Consider the following 18376-nt stretch of genomic DNA (forward strand, 5'->3'; position numbering starts at 1 on the left):
TTAATTGTGTTTTTAAAAGTGTATGCTTTACACTCCTGTGATTAGTGAAGCAATGTAGAAAAGCTGCTTTTCACCTCAAAACAAAGAGAGCCCTGTGCTCCATCAGGGGTTTAGGCTCACAGTGTGGCAGCCAGAGATACTTTAAGGATCTGATTCCAACTCCAACACAACAAATCTGGATGGAAAATTCTTAGAGTGGTTCCAAGGACTTTGTTTACTTTCTACATCCCCCACTGGTTAGCATCACATCTACTGAAAACATTCTTTATATTCCACAGATGTAAATAATACAAGGGTGTGGGGTTTTGTTGTCTTTTTTTTAAGATGGATTTCATTCTCTTCTGGTTGGGAAATAAACACAAGGTGCACATCTTATAAATGAGATATTTACAGAGGTGTGCTGGTCCTTTCACCGTAATCCTCACGCTTCGACTTCCTAATGGAACAGCAATCACATTTTCTTCCCCTAGGAGGAAACAACAAGAGAGTTGTAGTAAGAACAGAGTGTGACAGCAATGTTAAAACATAAAACTCAACCATAAACTTGTTCTTGTGTTTCACATTCTAACTTCAAATAGGTTTTGTTGTATTCTATTTCATGTCAAAATAGTTAATCAATCAATTAAGTATTTTTTCAGTGCCTATTATGTGTCTTGTACTGATTGACATTTGGGAGGATACATGTGTGTTTGTCCTTCATTGTCGAAGACCATGCCATCAGAGAAATAATGACATGACTTGCACTTGACTTTGTTTTATTCGAAGGAGGCAGGGCTGTGCAGGTCACCAGCCTCACTTCTCCTCCAGAGCCATCTGAATCCAGTGACCAGATATTCACCAAGATGACTGGAGATGACCCAGGATGAGACAAGGTTTAGTGACTAGCCCCAAGGTCACGCAGCTAGTGAGTGTCAAGTGTCTGAGGTGAGATTTGAACTCGGGTCCTCCTGACTCCTGCACTGGTGCTCTATCCACTGCACCACCTAGCTGCCCCTGGGAGGATATAAACACAAAAATGAAATACTCCTTGCCCTCCAGGGACTTATTGTGATCTTGAAGGCGGGGTACTTAAGATCTAGAAGGCCTTATGTGGCCTCAAGGTCACAGGTTCCCCACCCCAGATCCACTGGGAGAGATAACATGTGTACACATATTTTGGGGTGTCCCCTTTTTAGACTTCAGTGAGTTGAAAGTCATAAGGGTCAAACACATGAGACAATGAGATAAGAAGTAAACTTACCTATGGTCACATGACTAGTAAGAAGCAAAACCAACATCTTTTGGCTCAAAGGTCATCATCATTCTATACAATTAGTCTCATTTTAACAGTCAAAACAATGAATTTGTTTTGGAAACACACACACACACACACACACACACACACAAGCAACAACCACCTTGGAAGTCATTTTGAGTAGTGGGAAATTACATTTTATAAATCCAAACAACTCAAGTATTAAGAACAAATTAGTTACATATTTATATTCTATGGATTCCATCTGAATTTATTTTGCAATCTTTGGACTGATTCATGAATCTGCTCAGTGTGTTTCACTCCATTCCCTCCCACACATAAATGCAATCAGTCCAGCTGTTCCATCATATTTTGCCCAATACCTCATTTCCCGTCACAGATCACAGTGTAAGTGGCAAGAAGTATAGGAAATCAATCACCCACAGAACACTAACTAATTATTACACTTTGGTTTAGATCTAGAAATTTATGTGAGGCCGTTCCTCCTAGTAATAAACCCTGCCTTGCGAGCACCCTGAAACGACCTCCACCTGTAGAAAGTTAACCCACACAAGGAAACATTTCTGAATTTTTCTCACTCTGATCTAACACAGATCCAGCCCCATTTTCCTCTTCTGGCTTTCTCTTATCTGATTTTCATGCTCTTTTTTCTCCTTCCCCTCCACTCCTTATTTTTCCCCCTGTTTTCTAGTTCTTGGGACTATAGGTAAAGTGAAGAAGAAAGAATGCACTATGCCCACCCTCACCCCCAACAACAATAAACATTTTGAAAAAAATTCTGGGAAAATACTTTCTCTTTTTTTTAATGTAACAGCTTTTGGTTTGTTTGTCTGTCTTGTCTGTTTAGGAAAGAATTTCATGAATGTATAATATAGTGACTGGTAATATATGGGTGGCCATAATTTTGACCTTTGTTTTGCAAGGTTTGGGAAGGGTCCGGTGACTGTGGCAATAACTGAAAGCCGGTCTAGGGGTGAATGTGCCCCGTTAGAAGACGAACTCAGTAGAAAGCTGTGACTCAAACCAGAGAAACTGAGTTCAAATCCCACCTCTGATGGTACTACCTGCTTGACCTCCCGCAAGTCAATCTCTCTGGGTCTCAGTTTCCTGATGTGTAAAATGAGGGGTTGAAATAGATTGACTCCTAAAGTCTCTCCCAACTCTAAATTTATGTTCCTATGACATCCCACATTCTTGCTAATGAAAACTAGTCCTTGGCATAAGTTGTCATAGGTTGATGCTGAAGATATTGCACAGTTAAAGCTCAGGACTAATTAGCTGTCATGAGTGATTAGGAGATTATGGCAGTGCTGACAAACTGTTCTTAATATGAGAAATTCTCTTAAGATGAGAATTTATTCAATAACAAAGGTCTTAATTAGAGATAGTCAATTCATCAAAACAGAGTTGGTTCTGCTAAAGTGACAAACTGCCTGATTTCACATTTTATTTCTACTTTTTTAAAATCTGTATCAAAAAGGTACTCCCTTACCTGCGGTACACAGCATCACATAATACTGTGTTGTGCAGCAAAACAGCTGCAGAACTTCACACCATGTAAAAGTTTCATCCCTCAATCCTTGAATCTCTCGGGATGCTTGGTCTGACCTCATCTATGGATTTATTAACTTTCTATTATATTACTGGTTACTTTCATATGTGTTTTTTCTACCTATTAGACTAAATTTCTTGAGGCCAGAGATGGTACCATTTTTCACTTCAAGACAATTAGATAAGGCACCTTCTTCTTGTAAGGCACTATGGAGGAAAGACAAATAGCCAGGATGCAAGGAAAAGTGAAATAAATGTGGGAGCGAAGTTCAGGCAAAATAATCAAAAATCCGAGGATCAAGAGAGCATTCATTTGTACTTTATTGTAGTCTTCCTTTCCTGAAATCTACAGTCCAGTCAAACTGGCCTTCTTGCCGATCCTCTCTGCACACTTTTGCTTTGGTACTGACTGTTCCCCATGTTTGAAATGCATTCTCTTTTCCCCTCTACCTTTTAGAATCCTTTAGTTCAAGTACTACCTTTTACATAAAATTCCCCCCAATTAATAGTGTCCTTTCCTGAACTACCATATATTTATTTTATGTTTATTCTGAATATGCTCTAATTTATATAGTGTTTTCTCTGAAAAAAAACCCATAAACTTTTTAAGATCAAGGATTTCCTCATTTTTTCTTATAATATCAGCATAATGTTTTCTTATAATATCTAGCATAATGACTGGTACTTAATGAATATTTATTCATGGATTCACCTAGGAAAGGGGGGATGGAAGGATTTGGAGAAGGCTCTTGGGATGGGAAGCATCTGATCTGCTCCCTGAAAGGAGGGATGAATTTTATCTCAGTATCTTCCTTGTATCCTTAGTCCCTAGCACTGTACCTCATTTTCAGTAGGGGCCTTAGTCATTCAATAGACATATACTGAGTGACTATTACTTGTGAAGCACATGCTATGTATTATATTTTGTGCATATAGGGTTTGCATGCTTTATAACCCAGACTTACATTACTTTATTTAAGCTCCCTTCAAGGCTATAATCACAGTACTATTTTCATTCCCTGGGTACAGTGTGACGAAAGCTGCTGCCATACTGTAGGGCCATATAAAGGGGAAATCTTTCAAGAGTGAAGTTAAAACTTGCCTTCATTTATTGCCATTCTGTGGTTCAGGCTCCTAAGGTAAATAATGAGTTACATCAGAAAATGCAGAAGTTCTTTTCCATAAATATATGAAATTTTCCCCTGTCAGTTTGGAAAAACCAAAAACAAAACAAGAAGCAAAACCTAAGATGATTTTCCATTTCTCTGAGGGAACATGAACATAACTGTCACTGTGGGGAGAGGGCTGAAATAAACAGACCTCTTGAAATCTTTGCTATAAAATCTGAGTAACAAATGACTTCGCAAGGTCAATAACTGCATTTTAGATGTTTTTGTTAAAGCATTCATTGGTCTTGTCCATAATTTACCATGATGCAATTAACCATTTTTTAGGTGTTAGTTTGGAAAGGGATGTCATGATTTTATCCCTGTCATATTTGAACAAAAACTTCAATAGATTTCACGAATGGCTGATTCTTGAAACATTTTCTTGTTTGTACCATAGAAAGACAATTACTGGACGATGTACTATTCAACTCTTCTTCAGAAATTAGGGATTATCCTTATATTTAGAATATCACCAAGGAAATAAACTCAAAGATAGCATGTGACCTGTGGGAACATTTGTATAATACTTAAAAGGATGCATGAATATATCATATGCTATAATGAGATGCAATCTCTAGCTTACAAAATTTTGTTTAACTCATGCTGTTCTCTAGTTGTTATATTTAATTTATGTAATTTGTTTATTCAACAAACACTTAGACTCTTACCCTCCAATGGATCTTAGCAATGGAGGATATCCCTTCTACTAGTCTAGTCTATGATGAAAGCATATTTCCTCATCCCATGTGTTCCTTGTTCAGGTCCTTTCTTTTTAAAACTCTTTCATGGAGAATCTACCCAATATATAGGAAGCCTTTCTCTAGTTCGAGTTTAATTTCTAAAATAGATTTTGGATCAAGAGTTAAAAAGAAGCCGGCTAGTTCAACTCCTTCATTTTGCAGATAAGGAAAATGAGGTCCAAGGAGTTCCAATGATTTATCCAAAAATTACATAGGTAGTGCCAAAGGCAGGATTCAAACTTAGATCCTCTAATTCCAGAGCCAGGACTTGGTCATTGCCATACTAATTGGATTACCTCCTTTTCTACTGGAGGGACTACCCATATGAATCGACTACTGAAGTAGCTAAGTACTAAGCATGATTCTTTGATAGCTTCTCTTCTTATCCTCTAGCCTTCCCTGGAGTGTTTTCATGCTAACCCAAATGAATAAGTCCTTGGTAGAATTTCAGGAATGTCTATGGTTCCTAAACTCTTCTTTCTAGTTATGTTTGTGGGTCACCGGATCATAGATCAAGAACTGGAAGGGATCTTAAAGGTCATCAGGTCCAATTCTTCCTCATTTTATAGATTTGTGACCTAAGGCACTGAAAGGTTAGGTGACTTGCCCAGGGTCACACATTTAGTAAATGCCTGAGGTAGGGTTCAAAACCAGGTTTTCCTGACTCTAAGTCTAGTGCACTAAACCACACTGGAAAATTGCTTCCAAATGATGTCTCCTGGATCTTTGAGAGACTCAGGGATCCAGAATCTGAAATGAGAATCATGACCACATCAGTCTTACTTTGATACCTAAAACAATTTTTTTGCTAGACATAATAGGGCAGTATCTATCCCTGGCTTCATCTTCTGGCTAGCTGGGAACTTTTCAATGATCTAGGAAACCCCCGGGAACCTCTCGTCTGTTGTTCATTTATTTATCTGAAAACTATTTATAAGTGGCTACCATATTTAAAGTACAGTGCTAGGCAGTAAGTGTGGTAGATAGATATCCTATTGACTCAAATACAGACTACACTCTCTCCCCAGTCTCATTGTATAAGACCTGATTGTGACCCTTAAGTGTCATTTTTCAATAATGCCTATATACAGTTTTTTCTCTGAATGAGGTAGCTGGTTATCTCTCCTAAGTTAGCTTCTTTGCTTGGCAGAGTGCTTTCTTCTCCTCTCTACCCCGTGCCTCCTACAAGGATTACATAAATATTTGATTTGGCTATGGAAATGCAGCAGTAATTACAGTCATAAGATCTGTTTGTTTTATCTGTTTAATAATAAAAATAATGAGTATTACTCATTTACATAAGCACTTGAAAGTTATGCCCAATAATAGTAATAGTAACTCTTTCATAGAGCCCTTTAAGGTTAACAAAGAATTTTCTTGACAATATCTCTGTGAGGTAGATAGCACAAGTGCATTCTCATTTTACAGATGAGGAAACTGAGGCTTTTAAAGGTAATATTATATTTTAACATGGCCAACGTGGAAATATGTTTTGCTTGACTATACACATTTGCAACAGGTTTTGTTTTTCTTACTTTCACAATGGGAAAGGGGGGAGGAAGAAAGGCTGAGAGGGAAAGAATAGAGACCTGAAAAGAAAATGGAACTGAACATACATACACACTTTAAATGAATGATCATATTACTTATTCAACATTACAAGGCTCAAAAGAGGCAGATCTTCTGCCTGGGTACCCTTGTAGTGTCCTTTCTACTGATTAGGTAATTTGTATGGCACATTTCCTATATTGTTATATCCTTGTCAAATTAATTTTGCTTTAAGTTCTGTTTGATCACAATATTAAATTCTGTACAGGTAAATTCAGTCTTCATCCTATGTCATTCAGGCACTATAGTCATCTAATTACAACTTAAAAAAAAACCAGGAGGGAACATATCAGGGATCTAACTAGAAATCCAGCCAATCCACATGATAAAGGCAAATGGTAAAGCAATTTGAGTGAGTGTGATCTAGAGATCATGAGTATAGCCTTGTGACCATCAGAAGGCAACACTCATCCAGAAAATAAGAGTCCAAGGTCACTCACCCCAGAAAGAGTAGTGTAATGGAAAAAGACTGAGTGGAAAACCAGAAGACCTAGTTTGGAATGACTTGTGTGGGTATCCTTGGGCAAATCCGTTCCCTTCTTTGGGTTTCACTTTCCTCATGTGAGGATGGATTGAATGATCTCTAGCTTTCTTTTCACTTCTAAATCCTATGAACTCAAACAAGACATGTAAATTTCCAGGGCCTATATGTTTAAAATTCATTTCCTGCCCCAACCTATCAGCAGGATCTTGGCAGCAGTATTTCGTTTTCCTGTACCACCTTGCCCTAGATATTGAGGAGATAATGTCTCCTGCCAGTACAGCCTCTTCACTTGCCAATCTTTGGTACACTCAGGCCAGGGAACTCCCTTAACCTTTTCAGGCAAAGGAAGTGGAGAAAACACAAAATAGCCAATTGTGTGCTGGAGAAACCACTACTGTACTTAATTAGAACATTAAAAACATACCAACTGCCAATATTTGATAAGAGACAGCTTATCTGCTATAATCCTTCAATCTGAGTGTTTAGAAGTTTAGGGTTTTCTGTGTGACCCAAATTAACCTTGGCATTACAATGTTTGTACCTTCTATTTAAGAAAGTTTTTGACTGATTTTATTATAATGGAAATAAATAATATCATCTCCATCACACCAAGAAATAAATGATCCAAGATATACACCGTACAAGGGAGCTGTGAGCGAAGCAGCTGCTTTTCTCTCCAGGAGTCTGTTTCATTTTCTGGGGTGTTGTAAAAGATACTGACACTTTAAACTTTTTTTTGAAGCAGTTTCTAAAAGAACCTCCAGGCAGGACCATTAATTTAGAAAACCAGCCGTGTATGTTTTAAAAAAGAAAAAGTAGCCAGTCAGCTTTAGAATAACATAAGCAGATGGGAGAGATCTGGAACACTTCTTTCCTTTTTAGAGAAAAGAAGCAAAAAAGGTAGAAAAACCTTCTGTGTTTGGCAAAAATTAGACAAGAGCTTTGACGCTCCCAGAAAGGCTAGGACACCACATCTGGCTGGGTCTTCTTTTCCTCTTTTTTACCCCTTCCGTTAGTGACTGAGAAAGCTGAAAATGGAAAGCAGAGGAGATGCATCCCTCCTGTTGATCAGAATCTGGCCAGGAGCCCAGAGGGTGAGGCCCAGACCTTTTTTAACTGTGAAAGAGGCTCTCAAACTCCCCTTGGAACATTTACTGCCCCAAATGCTCATCTGACACTTAGCCTCTGCTTTCTGCTGTGGTTACTAATCTCTGTGTAAGTCATCCCTTCTCTAAGAAGCCTGAAGCCCCCAAAGGAAGGGACCCTTTCTTACCCTTCTTTGATGCTCAGTGCCTCACTGAAAGCAGGTGTATGATATAATAAAAAAGATAATGCCCACGAGAAGGAATAAGTAAAAGTGTGAGCTTAGAGAGCTAAACAGAAAGAAAGTAAATCCTTTATGCCACAAATATTCAAGTTTTGTTGATTTTGCTTTCAGGATGCCTAATGAGATGTGCTACCATCAAACATGGCCCTCGGCATCTTGGCCCCACATAAAGATGCCCCAGTCAAAGTTTCTTTGATATCAAAGAGGATGTCATGAATACCTTACAACAAATGCTTGTCTTAGGTTGATTGAACCTCTGCTAAGACCACTTTCAAGATGGTGGTAAGTTCCTATTTATGGAATGGCCTTAGAGTATGGTAACTCTCTTGGAATTTCTCTACAATGCCTCAGAAATCTCTTGACTCTGGAAGTTCATTCCAACTCTGGAATTCACACAATGAAGTGTCCTCCGTTCCTGCAATCTTTGCCTCTGGTCATTTGTTTTCTCCTTGAATCTCCATTTTTAAGGAGGGTGCCCAGGGTAGCCATGTATTAATTCCTCTACAGGCTGCAGTTCTGACCCTCCGGGCTTTCTCTTCAATGCCCCTTGCCTGGTACCTTCTGCTTTACTACCTACTTCCCTATCCAGTTCCCTTTTGTGGGTTACCTTCTCCCATTACAATGTAAAGCTTCTTGATGGCAGAGACTTTGCATTTTCATCCCTGGTGCTTAGCACAGTACCTGGTACATAGGCAGTATTTAACAAATGCTGGTTGACTTGGCTTGACGTGACTTGACTTGACTCTAGGAGTATAGCCCAGGACTAGCCAGAGCTGCTGAGTTTGCAAAGTGCTAACAGGAAAGGGAGGGAGTTGAAAAGATGTGATGAGGTTTTGAAAACCTAGCACAACATGTTCTGTGACACTCCTCCTCAAGCCTGAAAGAAAAAGTCTCTGGCAGCTCCTCTTGGTCCCACCCATCAGGTAAGAAACCCCCAGATGTACAGGGATGAGGGAAGTAGAAAGCTGTGGAGTGCCAATATCACCATTAAAATTGTAGTCTCTTAACTCTACACCTCAGCTTTTATAGTTTAAATTTTGGCTAGCCAGGAAGGCATTTCCCATTTATGACACAGTTGATCACTGTAACTAGCCCCCTTCAATGCTGTTTCATTTAAAGCTGTGTTTGGGAGGGAAATAAGGCTCTAAGAGAGATTCTGCCTTTACTTAGCACAGAAGAACCCGGGAAGAAAGGGGCATTCCAAAACAAACATTTGCTCAAGACAATGTGGAGTTGCTGGAATCAGGATGAACCAATCAACACAGACTGGAAGAAGCAACTTCTAAATAGGGTAGCATTCAATGGTAGAGCGAACGGAGTGCTGGACCTGGAGTCAAGAGATCTAGGTTTCAAATCTTGTCCCAGACTTTACCTGTATGGCCACGGGCTAGTCATTTAACTTTTCTTAGCCTCACTTTATTTGTCCTTAAGACAGGGTTAATAATGCTTGCACTCATTATCTGACAGGATTGTTATAAGGAAAGCCTTTCGCAACCTTTAAAACACTAAACAAATGTGAGTTGTTATTCTGACTCCAAGAGCTAAGAATGCATTTCACTGGGCATGAGAGCATCATGTCAGGGTTTTCTACTATCCTTTCTAATAAATAACAGAAGACCCTATCCTTGTCCCAAAATGAACCTCATTTTCTGGCAGTTGGCCTGTGCTGAACAGCCTCTTTGGATGTTCTGAGAGCTCTCACACACAAAAAAGAAAGTATTAATATTTAACCGAGTGATTACTCTATTAAGACCTCAACTGAGACTGCTATAAGAAAATCTTTTTTTTTCCAGCTTAGTTCAATTCTATACCAATTTTTAAAAGAAGGAGAAAAGGAAAAGCCTAAGAATTCACTACAAATATATGTATACAATGTTAGAGCTGGAATAGATGCTGGAGATCACAAAAACCACGGTACAGAGAAAATACAGAGACGTATCCTAGGTCACATAGGTAGTCAATATCAGAGCTAGAACTGGGGCTCAACTCTCTGGTCTCCTGACTCCTTGTCTTTACACCATGCTGCCTTCCTCATTGAGCTCAACTAAATAAATGTTGAGATACTTTTAAAATGAACCAGGCAGCTGGTCTGGATATACACTGATGTACCACACTCCTGCTGAAGGCAACCTTTTTCATTCAATGTGGGAAGACAAAAGGAGATGAATATTGAATCATTCAAGTTAGAAAGACAATTTCAGCAACATTCCTGCATCTGATTGGATTATGTTTCTTGTACAGTTATCAATGCTTTTTTTATTGATTTCTTCTTACTATTAAAAAGGAGTTCTATGTATCTATAGGAGACAGAGAACAAGCATTTATTAAATACCTATAATGGACTAGGCACTATACCAAGTGTTTTAGAAATACTACCTCATTTAATCCTCATAAGAACCCTGTAGTTACCACTTTTTATTTCACTTTACAGATGAGGAAACTGAGGAAGTGACCTGTGCAGAGCCACACATCTAATATGTGTTTGATATATGATTTGAACTTAGGTATTCCTGACTCTAGTTCCAGCACTCTAAACATTGAGCCACCTAGGAGAAAAGAAGTTCTGTTTTGAGGCAGAGGCAGATTGATGGCCTACCCACCCAGGATAATGTTTTTGACAGTGGTATCAAGGTAGTTTTCTAGGAAGAAGCCATAATAGTAACGGCACAGTTTTTTGGATTAAGGAAGCCATCCTTGGTTCTACTATGCCCGAACACCATTTGCTTTAGGTGAACATGATTTTAAGTGGAAGAGTGAGAATTAAATTAAATCTATTTACCCAACTCTTCAATGAACTGTTTTGTCTTTGTCTCAAGAATATGGTTCATCTGTTGCTATTTATATAAGTCTTTTGCATCTTCTGCTTTCACTCCAAATCATCCATGGAAAGCTCTTATTAATTCTGTCTTCCTCCTTCGAGTAGAACATTTGCATATTACAGCTGAATGACTGTCTCATTTTTCTCATAGTGAAGATCTTGGATCTGTACTCTTGCACCTTAAATTTGCCTCAGCATACGATGGCAATGATATCCTGTTCACAACTTTGTGTACTTTCCCCTAAGCAGGGATGTGCCAATATTGTCTCATTTCAACACTGACTCGGTATGAATCCAAGTTAAGATATGAACAATCACTTGGCAACCTTCACCAAAAAACTGTACATATTCTGCAGGCCCTACTGATACACAATCAAAAAAGGAGACATGGCTTCATTTCCACATTTCATTCACACAGAGCATGATTACACAGAAGTGCTTCCATATGGTATGTGGAAAATCTTAGCCAAAAATGGATTGTGTCTTGCCAGATTCCGAGTAAGAAAAACAGACGTGAACAAACCATACTAAAAATTAAGGAATGGGAACACTCTATATTCATAGAAGTAGAAGATCCGTGTTATTTTTAGCCTTACCTCAGGTACATGCATATAAGATCTAATGAAATGCCAGGAGTCTCCAAAACAGGACACTTTCTCCTCTTGCCAACAGTCCCTTCTACCGACGTTACTCACCATTATGGACATTCTTTCCTGAAGAAGTTCTAGATATTGGAATGAGGAGTGTGCTAGTAAATGCTTAACGACCAGCTCTCCTCCACCCCAAAATGTACACAAGGCACACTTTTAAATGTCATATGCATTATTAACATTTTGTCCATCACTTTCTTAAGTCTAGAAAATCGACAAAACAGCAAATTAATCCCTGATTTATAGTATCTGCAGACTTCTGAGGTATAAATGCTCATACTGAAAATTTTACTGTAGGCTTTAGTTAAGGCTGACCCCAGCATACTCCTGCTTAAAACCTTTATTTTCTTCTGTTTCTTTCCTTCAGGAGTAAGTCCAGAGTCCCATCACACTCAGCTGGCTCTTTGGGATCTACCAACAGGTACGTGACTCACAGGTGTGCAGTGTAGCAATACAGCATAGCCCTTTCTTTACCCTGCTTCTCTCTCCAAGAAATCTCTTTTCTCTTCCCAATTCGTCCTTCCTTTTACCTTAGGTCCAACTAGAGTTCTTTCTTGGCCCTTGATGAAGCAACGTCCCTTCTGGCATATTCTGTAAGCACGAGTTCAGGGTTCAGGAATATATGCAATTCCATGCAATTCCCCAATAGCCTTATGTAAACTTTAAAGCCTCATATAAATGCCAGTTATGATGATGACAATTTGTCCTCCTCTCCACTCTCTCTCTACCAAAAAGTCTTCCCAAACAAGCCTTCTGCACCATAGACTGTCTTCTTCCTACTCATAGTCTAAACTTTTTTAAGTGTTAGTTTGTCCTTGTTACTCACATTTCTCCGACTCATTCCCAGATTCTGGGTCCAAGCTTTTCATCCGTTGTGGAACTTCCTCCAAATTAAACTCTGAGGGGGTAGCTTACCCATTAAGGATGCTTTTATCATAAATCAAGTCATGTCCTTTCCCTAATCAAAAATCATATACGAACCACTTATTGCCTACCAATGAAAGTGCTAATTCCTTTGTCTGCCATTCAAGGACTTCCCAAATTTGGCAACATTCCACGATGACAGATTTAACATAACATTCCCTATCACCACTCCACGCTATTGTAAAAATGGACCACTCTCTGCCCCGTGAAATAACCCTGAATGCTCAGGCCTTCCAGCCTTCGTTCATATTATCCTAAATATGCCTATACTCTGCTCACTCTCTCTCTTTAGCTACTGACCTATTCTTCAAAGCCTAAGTGAAAGGCTTCTTCCATGATGCCTCCCTAGATCTAATCCCCATGAAGCCACCCTCCATCCCTGTCAGGAAAGATCTTCTTCAGACTTCAGAAGGATTCTGGTTCGGTTTGGTAATTTTCTAATGTATTTGGAGCTAGGTTTATATCTTATACCTCTACTAGTTTGTAAGCTCAGTGAAGGATGGGTCTATGCTCTTGGCTAAACTTTGTTAAATCTCCCTCAGTGCCTAGCACAATTCTACACACTTTTGAAAAACGTTTACTGAATATCAGAAACATTTACTAAATGTGTTGCATATATATTCTGTCTCTCCAGGCCTGTGTGGTAGGATATCCTCTTATAAAAGATGTCAATGACAAGTTCCTTGTGGGCCGAAACTTGAACTTTTGGAATTGTATTTCCAGGGCTTAGCACAGTGCTTGTCACTTATAAAGCCCTTAATAAATACTTGTTCATTCATTTAAGCATTCATTTAATGAATGAACCTGTGTATATTTACAAACATCTTCACTTATATAGACGTATCATGTCTCACCTACTAGAATAAAAAGGTGTCTTTTACATGCATGTAGCAACAGACCTCCTGACATGGTGTGGGAGGGTGACTGCGACTCCTTTCACAAAGGGGCCCCATTTCTGGAGTTTGGTCCTAAGTGTACCTGGCCTCTAAAAAGAAGGATCAGACTCGTTTCCCCCTTCCCCACTTCCTGTATTTTCTTGCTCTTTACTCTCTAATGATTTGAGAAAAATCTACTTAGAGAAAGCTTTGGTCTGGCTAATAACTAGGGTTTCCCCAAAAGGGAACAGGAAGATACTCAACGTACAATGTAAATCCCATGTCAGACAGCATTCATCCACACAAAAGAAATGCCAAATACTCAATAGGCTCATAAATGAATATTGTCAAAGACTAAAAATATGAAGCAGTAACCATAATTGCTATTATACTGTCCTGGGAGACTGATATTTAAAATATCAAAACATGAAACATTTTGTGGGACTGAGAAGCAGCTGCTTCACCTCTGACCTCAGTTCCACACTAGTAGTGTTTTGGAAAGTCTGAACATGGCTGGGCTCATCCTCCAGTTAATGCTCATCAACTCCCTTGAGAAGAGTGGATGTAACTGAATGGTACTTGGCCCTTTCCCACCTTTCCAATCTTCTTATACTTTACTCCCTTCCACATATGCTGTGATCTGGTGACACAGGCCTCCTTGCTGTTCCAGGAACACACTGCTCCATCGCCTGACACTGAATGTTCTGGATGGCTGCCCTTCATGCCTGTGGAATGTTTTCCCTCCTCATCGCCATCTCCTGACTTCCTCCAGATCTCATCTAAAATGCCATCTTCTGCAAGAAAGCTTTTCCAGTACTCTTAGTATCTCTCTCTGAGATTATCAACAATTTATTTTCTATATAGTTACTGTCATGGTGTTTCCTCTATTAGAGTGTTAACTCCCTGAGAGCAGGGATTTGCATTTATTGTGCGTATGTGCCTTTGTATCCGCAGCATTTGGCACTGGGCCTGGCACAGAGTAGGCTCTTAAAGATGAGATTTATCCCCAATTGGTAAATGGTCAAAGGATATGAATAGGAAGTTTTCAGAGAAAGAAATTAAAGGTATCTATAGATATATGAAAAAAGGCTCTAAATCAGTATTGATTAGAGAGATACAAATCAAAACAACTCTGAGGTACCACATCACACCTATCAAATTGGCTAATATGACAAAACAGGAAGATGATAAATGTTGGAGAAGATGTAGGAGAGTTGGAACACTAATTCATTGTTAGTGGAGCTGTGAGCTGATCCAACCATTCTGGAGAGCAATTTGGAACTATGCCCAAAGGGCTACAAAAATGTGCATACCCTTTGACCCAGCAATATCGCTTCTAGGATTGTATCCCGAGATCATAAAAGTGGGAAAGGGTCCCACGTGTACAAAAATATTTATAGCAGCTCTCTTTGTGGTGGCCAAAAACTGGAAATCGAGAGGATGCCCATCAATTGGGGAATGGCTGAATAAGCTGTGGGTATATGAATGTGATAGAATATTATTGTGTTATAAGAAATGATGAACAGGAAGACTTCAGAGAGGCCTGAAAGGACTTATATGAACTGATGCTAAGTGAAAGGAGCAGAACCAGGAGAACTTTGTGCATAGCAACAACCACAGTGTGCAAGGAATTTTTCTGGTAGACTTGGCCCTTCATAGCAATGCAAGGACTTAAAAAATTCCCAGTGGACTCTTGAGGCAAAACGCCTTCCACATCCAGAGAAAGAACTATGGAATTTGATCGCAGAATGAAGCAGACTATATTCTTTTGTATTATGGATTTTTTTGTTTTGTTTTATGATTTCTCCCATTCATTTAATTTTAATTCTTCTAAGCAGCATGACTAAGATGAAACTGTATTTAATAGGAATGTATGTGTAGAATCTATATAAAATTGTATGCCCTCTCAGGGAGGGAGTGGGGAGATAGGGGGGAGAGAGGGGGAGGGAGGGGGAGGGGGAGGGAGGGGGAGGGAGGGGGGAAAAACTAAAGTATATGGAAGTGATTATAGAACACTGAAAACAAATAAAATAATTTTAAAAATTTTAAAAAATGAGATTTAACTAACTGCCCGGAGCACCTTCCTCACAGCAGCTGGCATTCATCGAAGGAGCCAGGAGACCCAAACTTCTAAAACTCACAAGATTGCCTCTAAGGCTAGAAACTTCTAGTTCTGGACTATTATTTGGTCTCCAGTGCTGAGGGAAAGAAACATAATCAGAAGAAGCAGCATAAAGTCCATTCTCAGGCTCACCTGGGCAGCACGCAGGCTGGCTTCTACAGGTGAGCTTCTACACCGCAGCTGGTAACGAGAGGCTCCCTCCCACCCCCATGGAAAGCCTGAGGAGAGAGGGAGGGGGAGAGGGAGAGAGGGAGAGAGGAGGAGAGGAAGAGGGAGAGGGAGAGAGGGAAAGGGAGATAGAGAGAGAGGGAGAGGGACAAGGAGAGAGGGAGGGAGAGGGAGAGGGGGAGAGAGGAGGAGAGGGAGAGGGAGAGAGGGAGAGGGAAAGGGAGATAGAGAGAGAGGGAGAGGGACAAGGAGAGAGGGAGGGAGAGGGAGAGGAGGAGAGAGGAGGAGAGGGAGAGGGATAGAGGGATAGAGGGAGAGGGATAGAGGGAGAGGGAGAGGGAAAGGGAGAGGGAGAAAGGGAGAGAGGGATAGGGACAGGGACAGGGAGAGAGGAGGAGAGGGAGAGGGAGAGAGGGATAGAGGGAGAGGGAGAGAGGGATAGAGGGAGAGGGAGAGAGGGATAGAGGGAGAGGGAGAGAGGGAGATAGAAACAGAGACACAGAGAGAGACAGACATAGAGATGGACAGAGGCAGAAACAGAGACATTGAGAAAAAAACAGAAAAATAGAATGACATAGGGTTGTGTATTTCTTTTTAGCAAGTAGCTCAAACAAATCCCTTTCCTTTCTCACATGGGTCTAAAGCAACATTCCACTGGGACTGCCTCTATCACACACACACACACACACACACACACACACACACACACACACTTGCGGAAGGAGAATTAAGGATTATTTTGTGTGCTGTTACAGTTCAAACTAGACAAAGAAAAATGGCATCTTCTTTTCTGAAAATAGTACTATTTTATAGCATTCATCTTACCGGGAAACTGAGATAAGAACAAGGACTTGTTTAAGACCATACTCCTAGCATATGGTACATCCAAGATTAGGATCCTTCTAGTCTCCAAGAAGCAAACAAACAAATAAAAAATTAACCACCTCCTTTATGCAAGGTACCAGACTAAATGTCAAGAATACAAAGGCAAAAAAAAAAAAAAAAAAATAGTACGTGCTCCACAGGAGCTCACATCCTACTTGGGGGAAGTGGTATTTCTCTCACCCTATAACCGTACATATGTATGGACAGAAGATCTTGTCACTTCATCATTGTAGAAAATTCCTTGTGGGAATCTTCGTCAGTGTGGGAACTTCCTCTACCCATATAGCTTTATCTATTAAATCCTAAGGAGTCTCCTGAGACACACAGGAGTGAAGTGATTTGCCAAGGGTTATAAAGCTAGATATTGGTAGGATTTGAACCCACATCACCTTGATTACACCCTCCATATTTAATTGTCACACCACAATACCTTTTATAATATACCCATATGAAAAGTTAAATCATATATCTTGTCTATACAATTAGACATATACTTTCACAAAAAAGAGTGCCATTAATTACTGAGAATTGTAGAACTACAATGAAATATAAACCAGGGACTATACTAGCTGCATTTCTATGAGATTTTCAATAGAACAATATAGCAAATGGCTCCTAAAAAGATAAACAGATTGTGTCTCTTGAAGGTTAGATCTATATTCACTTATTTTTTTTTAAAGATATAGCTACCAAGTAAAGTGGCAACAGTGGATAGGGCAAGGTATATGCTAGCTTATGGTCCCAGCTTGAGAAGTGGCATGGTACAGTAGAAGATGGCCAGGTTTGGGGGTTAAGAAATTTGATATTCAAATTTCATCTGTGGCACATATTAGCTTGTGACCATAGACCAGTCATTTGATTGCTGAGAAAATCACAGGTCTAGACAAAGCAAAAAACTCCATCTTAGGTATTTCATATTAAGCCCCATAGACCCTACTGAAGGAAAATTAACTTTATGGATCTTACCAAGTCTTTGGAGGTTATCCTGCTACTGTGAAAAATGCAGAGCTCAGATGACTGAAACCCTCAACTTTTCCTTTAGATTGGAAATCTCCAGAGACTACAGGCCAAAAATTAGGGCCAAACCTAACACAGCCAATGTCTCCAACAGGATCAATGCTGTAGGCATGAACTTCAGTGCTAATGAAGACAGCAGATTCATTAGGGTTTCCATACAGAGCCCCTTTATTCACTAGCCAAAAGGGACAGCTGCCGAAGGCCCACCACAGTGAGGGGTTCACGTGGTCTTAATTCAATTTAACAAACATTTTCCTGAATTCCTCATATGTGAAAAGTTGCTGTTTGAGGTGTTGATAGATATACAAAGTTGTATGTCCCCTGCCAATAAGTAGATGATAGTCTGGTAGAAAGAATAAGAATATTTACATAAAGATATAATACAATATATTTACATAAAAATACTACACAAGGTATATGAGAGAGGTTCCAAAAAGGAGAAAGAGGAATTTATCAGAGGGAGAGATCTCTTCTGGCGAGGCATAGTACAATCAAGGAAGGTTTATGGAAGAGGTATTTGAGGTGGGTTTTGAGGAATGTGCAGGATTTCTACTAGTAAAATGTATGAGATAGTCCCATTCCTAAGTTAATTAAAAACAATAAAAATGAATGATGGCAGGGTTGTGGGGCAACAAATAAATACTACTGCATTGTTAGAACTATGACCTGGTACAATCTTTTGGGGGAATAGTTGGGTAATATCCAATAAGAATTACAAAACTGCTCATATTTATTGACCCAGTTAGTCTACTACCAGGACTGCATCCAAAGAATGTATTAGAA

The 18376-nt window shown here is 39.6% G+C and overlaps 1 protein-coding gene across 8 annotated transcripts in view; it reads right to left on the minus strand.

The window, feature by feature from the left end:
- Positions 1 to 18376, minus strand: part of ADAMTSL3 (ADAMTS like 3) — a 562343-nt gene that overhangs the window by 211308 nt on the left and 332659 nt on the right. For all 8 annotated transcript variants that reach the window (XM_072619353.1, XM_072619328.1, XM_072619322.1 and 5 more), the window contains exon 8: positions 392 to 466. In XM_072619353.1, coding sequence (XP_072475454.1) covers positions 392 to 466 — 75 coding nt within the window. The remainder of the gene's footprint in view (positions 1 to 391; positions 467 to 18376) is intronic.

This window comes from Notamacropus eugenii, chromosome 1 (assembly GCF_028372415.1).
Source record: "Notamacropus eugenii isolate mMacEug1 chromosome 1, mMacEug1.pri_v2, whole genome shotgun sequence".
Lineage (NCBI taxonomy): Eukaryota > Metazoa > Chordata > Mammalia > Diprotodontia > Macropodidae > Notamacropus > Notamacropus eugenii.